Source organism: Salmo salar, chromosome ssa16, assembly GCF_905237065.1.
Source record: "Salmo salar chromosome ssa16, Ssal_v3.1, whole genome shotgun sequence".
Lineage (NCBI taxonomy): Eukaryota > Metazoa > Chordata > Actinopteri > Salmoniformes > Salmonidae > Salmo > Salmo salar.
Window position 1 is genome coordinate 5,253,462 of NC_059457.1, and position 6,000 is coordinate 5,259,461.

At 40.3% G+C, this 6,000-nt stretch overlaps 1 protein-coding gene across 1 annotated transcript in view; it reads left to right on the plus strand.

The window, feature by feature from the left end:
• The window catches only part of LOC106573085 (contactin-1a), a 127,148-nt gene extending 124,221 nt beyond the window's left edge, over positions 1–2,927 (plus strand). The window contains exon 25 of the mRNA XM_014147770.2: positions 1,316–2,927. Within this exon, the coding sequence (XP_014003245.1) occupies positions 1,316–1,395 (80 nt within the window). The 3' untranslated portion in view covers positions 1,396–2,927. The remainder of the gene's footprint in view (positions 1–1,315) is intronic.
• Positions 2,928–6,000: the final 3,073 nt, after the last annotated feature.

Sequence of the window (6,000 nt, forward strand, 5' to 3'; positions counted from 1 at the left end):
TATGAAGACCCTTTTAGAGGCAGAAATTAAGATGACACAAAATGGAGGCTGATTGTGAGGAGGTGCTATAGATTAAGTAACAAACCGCCAACATAATAACACTTGAGTGAAGCACTGTAATCCATCTGAAGTTGAATCCCATATTTGGTGCGGTGGGGAGATATCACCATCTTATCCAAGGCAGCTGGCCCTCCATTTGTCAAACCCCCTACATTATAATCCCCCCGGAGCTCTGATTCCCAGGAGTCTGTGAAATCAAGCTGTCAGGTGGGCCTGGCCTCCATGATAATAGCTACCCAGGAGGGGGTTTCCCTCTTCCTCTTCTCACAAGACCCCCTCTACCCCTTGATCCATCTACCCCGCCATTCCTCCACCCAGACTCTCAGCCAACCCTCCATCCTCCACCCCATCCACTCAGCCAGTCATTCAGTCAGTCGGCCAGGCAGTCTGAAGTCAGTGGGCCATCACCAGGCTTTTGTAATGGACTTTAGACTAAAGCCTTTCCAACCATCTTATTCCTCTATAATAATATACACTATGAAATGTCAGTGACAGCTCCTGTCCATGGGCCCCCTGGTTGACTGTGACAAATGACTCTGGCTTTCGGTGGCCATCTTTAAAATGGAAATAATCCTGCTATTTTATGACAGCCCAGGAATCAGCTGTAGGCTACACAATGCACCCATCTGTACATACATTTGGAATTGTGATCAGTTCACCAATGGCTTCTCTACTGGAGTGAGCCCTCATGAATGTAGCATGTGTGGATTGAACAGAGGTGAACTCTCTATGACAATAAATGTTGTGTCAGCCAGCCATAACCGTCAGCCAGTAATTTACAGTACATGTCATCGATCTCCAAATTGGATGTGGCACTCACATTTTGCCACTGAAAAAAAAAAAACCTGACTCTGTCTTGCCATACAAATTCTAAATCCAATCTTTGGCTTATTGAGAACATGTCACACCATATTACACAGGTGGTAGGGAGAGGGGCCTCTCAGAGTGGTACACAGCATGATATCATAAATCCATGAAGGATGAAGAAAGTGGTCTAAACTTTGTCGCCAATTAACAACATAGGAGCATAAATTGCAGTGTGCACTCGTTTTACCATTTGCTAAACATATGATTTGATATCCACTACCTGCTCAAACCCATTGGATGTGCGTATGTAATATTTTCCTATCACGAAACCATACACAGGATCCTTAACAGAACAGACCAAATATACATGGCTTGGTTGATAGGTTAGAGACGTTACCCAAAATGTAATTGAAACGTCACCATTGTGCCTCGGTCTGTCTCCCTCCAGGTGGAGGCGTCATGGCTGCCAAGTCCCTCAACTTGGCCTCCCTGCTCCTGGTGGCTCTGCTCTGCCTGATGGGCCTCTGAATGTAGCGCCATCTTTATCTGTCTTCACTGTCCAGTCCAGTGAAGGAGACTCTGTGAAGTTGACGCCTATCTATGACAACTTTGGTTTCCACAACCTTTGGTTTCACCCTGCAGGCCAAAAACCGATGTTCCCCGTCTCGAGGAATAAGGCTCTGTTTGTGGAAAAAGACACAATACAACATTTGGACAAAGAAAATATCTGGGATCTCTCTTATTTTAAACCTACATTATCTTTGAAGGAGGAGCGTCTAAGGATGTCTTTCAACTTTTTCAATATGCCTTATATGTAAACGGTTACACTTATCTTTCACAATGCCATGACTTGCTCTTGACTGGGTGAGGTGTTAGTGCATAGGCACTGCACAACAATGGCAGGTAACTGTTTAAAAAAATATTGTGATACAGGCCTTTCTTGTTCATTCAAGAAGGTACAGTAGCTTCAAAGTGTGTGTTTCATTTGATGTATGGCATAATGGACAATTGTTACAACATAGCATTCCATATATACTGTATATATAAACTTAGCAGGTAATTTAGTTGTGAAGGATAAGTGTATGAGTTTATGAAAATGTCTTTATGTGTTTTAATTGCATTTCAGTGGCTTTTTCTTTTTCTTTCCCTTTTTCTTTTCAAGATGAATTACACCATCCCCTTACAGAGATACAGTCAAATCAAATCTCTACTCATGGTCCCCGACATCCTAAGATTTTTCTTATCAAACATCATCAGACAAAAGAGCAATTCATGTAATACTAATATAATATATGCAAGGAATATGGTTTTGCTATTTAATAAGCACATATAGCCAGTACAAATACCTTACTATTAACGCTGTAACTTCTTTGTTCAGAGAAACATTGATTTTATCTCCCAAAAACATGCTTATTTCCAACTCATAACATTCTCTAAAATGAGTAGACCAGTTTACAAGTGTTTGCATGTAGACATTGTTATCAGAAACAGTTCCCTGACAAAACAAGATCAACTTCTCAGCCAGAGTGATGCGAGCTTTTTTAGCACATGTATATCTGTGTATGTAAAAGTTGAATGTATTGATAAACTGTGGGAACAAGAAATTAGCTTGAAAACATATCAGACGTGCAGTCCATAAAAATGATGCTGATTCATGATTTCGACTGGCTGAGAAAAGCTGCCTGTCTGTCTGTCTCATCCGGACTCCCGACACGTTCATTACTATGGCACAGCTGGAGATCGAATTTGAATATTGAAACAAAGTTGCAAATATCTGAGAGACAGACAGCAAGGTTTATACAAATCTCCGCTGTTGAAAACTAAATGTTAGTCTTAAAGAAATGTGAGATAATGTCTAGATGCTTTTTATAGTGGAGATCAAGTTTATAAATTGTGACCGACCGGCTTAAATCGGTCTCATGCTGCAAAATTTGAAATTGTGTTTTGTACATTGGATAAAAGTGGAGACTCAGAGCTACAAAATGGTATATCATACACTGCATTTTGAAGAACAATGGGAAAGTAATTCTGCTTTGAAAGTTGATAAACTTGTAAACTCACTTTTGAGAAAATGGCCTTTGAATGTTTTGGTACCTACTGGAGAGCTATCCTTTGTCTACACCCATTCAGCATTGTTCACACCCTCTTAAAATGGGTGGGGCTAAACAATGAACCATAATCCCAATCCATAGAGTACTAGCAATACAAAACTATTGTCATAGCTAGCTAAAGTTATCCAAATAGGTTCAGTGTTAGCTAGTTAGTTTGCTAACATTAGGCTATAACTAGCAATGCGAAATGGCATTCTGATATAACATTAAAGTAACTACACACAGATCATAAACATAAACGTAACATAATATTAGCTAGCGAGCCTGCGATCTAATGTCAGCTAGCTAGCTAACAGTCAGTTTTAACTTGCAATGAAAATAACTTTCTGACAAAATTAGAAACGTATAATATCTGAAACTATAGCTAGACTCTTACCCGTATACATGGATGAATGCTTCATGGCAGACTCCAAACCCTTTCATTAAATAAGACATCCTGTGTTGTTTCCATTTTGTTTGGTACAGCTTGCTTGGTTCTATGTTGTGTCAAGTCACTCTGGTTCACACTGACCATGTGCAATGCCATAAGAATCATCTTAAGTTTTTGCTTCCACCCAAACTCTGACCATTTTACTCACCCTAGCAGAGCTGGTTAGGCTGTTTTCATGTTATCCAGAGCATTGGTGACTAACTGTGCTCCAGGCATCAATATAATTACGTTTTTTTACCAACGTTTACTGACACCGGCCATATTCAACCGGCGTTATTCTGCACTCTGGCACACTCAGACAAGAGTGCTCTGAAACAGTTGTTGCAGTGACATTCTATTGAAATGGATACTTGCATTGTGGAGTCTTTTTGTTAAGTTTTACTACATAATAAATTAAATAAAAAAGCAGTGTTAGATATGATTACCTAGACATAATGACCAGCTCAAATAGACAGAAGCGTGCTATATGGCAGACCAATCCAAACTCATCTCTTGGCATGTCCAGCCCACTCATTATCTCAGCCAATCATGACTAGCGGGAAGGTTGCTGCCTTTTTAACCAACTGTGTTCGTAATTTAACAATTTTATTAAATATAGAGCCTTGCAAAAGTATTCATCCCCCTTGGCGTTTTTCCTATTTTGCTGCATTACAACCTGTAATTTAAATGGATTTTTATTTGGATTTCATGTAATGGACATACACAAAATAGTCCAAATTGGTGAAGTGAAATGAAAAAAATGACTTGTTTCAAAGAACTATAAAAAATAAAAAACGGAAAAGTGGTGCATGCATATGTATTCACCCCCTTTGCTATGAAGCCCCTAAATAAGATCTGGTGCAAACAATTACCTTCAGAAGTCACATAATTAGTTAAATAAAGTCCACCTGTGTGCAATCTAAGTGTCACATAATCTGTCACATGATCTCTGTATATATATACACCTGTTCTGAAAGGCCCCAGAGTCTGCAACAGCACTAAGCAAGGGGCACCACCAAGCAAGAGGCACCATGAAGACCAAGGAGCTCTCCAAACAGGTCAGGGACAAAGTTGTGGAGAAGTACAGATAAGGGTTGAGTTATAAAAAAATATCTGAAACTTTGAATAGCCCACAGAGCACCATTAAATCCATTATTAAATTTTTTTTAAGAATATGGCACCACAACAAACCTGCCAAGACTCACAGACCAGGCAAGGAGGGCATTAATCAGAGAGGCAATAAAGAGACCAAAGGGAACCCTGGAGGAGCTGCAAAGCTCCACAGCTGAGATTGGAGTATCTGTCTATAGGGCCACTTTAAGCCGTACACTCCACAGAGCTGGGCTTTATGGAAGAGTGGCCAGAAAAAAAAACATTGCTTATTTTTTTCTTTAAGCAAACACATTTGGTGTTCGCCAAAAGGCATGTGGGAGACTCCCCAAACATATGGAAGAAGGTACTCTGGTCAGATGAGACTAAAATTGAGCTTTTTGGCCATCAAGGAAAATGCTATGTCTGGCGCAAACCCAACACCTCTCATCAACCCGAGAACACCATCCCCACAGTGAAGCATGGTGGTGGCAGCATCATGCTATGGGGAAGTTTTTAATCGGTAGGGACTGGGAAACTGGTCAGAATTGAAGGAATGATGTATTGTGCTAAATACAGGGAAATTCTTGAGGGAAACCTGTTTCAGTCTTCCAGAGATTTGAGACTGGGATGGAGGTTCACTTTCCAGCAGGACAATGACCCTAAGCATACTGCTAAAGCAACACTCGAGTGGTTTAAGGGGAAACATTTAAATGACTTGGAATGGCCTAGTCAAAGCCCAGACCTCAATTCAATTGAGAATCTGTGCTATGACTTAAAGATTGCTGTACACCAGTGGAACCCATCCAACTCGAAGGAGCTGGAGCAGTTTTGCCTTGAAGAATGGGCAAAAATCCCAGTGGCTAGATGTGCCAAGCTTATAGAGACATACCCCAAGAGACTTGCAGCTGTAATTGCTGCAAAAGGTGGCTCTACAAAGTATTGACTTTGGGGGGGTGAATAGTTATGCATGCTCAAGTTTTCTGTTTTTTTTGTCTTATTTCTTGTTTGTTTCACAATAAAAAATATTTTGTATCTTCAAAGTGGTAGGCATGTTGTGTAAATCAAATGATACAAGCCCCCCAAAAATCAATTTTAATTCGAGATTGTATGGCAACACAACAGGAAAAATGCCAGGGGGGTGAATACTTTGGCAAGCCACTGTATTTTCAGATGGCATACAAGTTTGTTATTATATTGGCATATGAAAGTTCACATGTTCGAGAAGGCATTTCTGCCAATGAATGCATTTTGATAAATAAAAAAGTTTAAGTTCAAACAGCTCTCCAGTGAAGTAGTGACCCGCGACATACGCCTGATAAAACAGTCAGATGGAACAGAGTAAATAGGCATTTTAACGTCGTAGATTTAGCCGGTGGTAACTAGTTGAATAGACACCGGCTGAAATGCGGTTTTAACCAATCAGCATTCAGGATTAGACCCAGCGGTTGTATAACATGACGTAAACAATGTGTGACAGTGGTGTATTTGGTTTGCTTGTCAGGACACCTAACTGTCCTATGA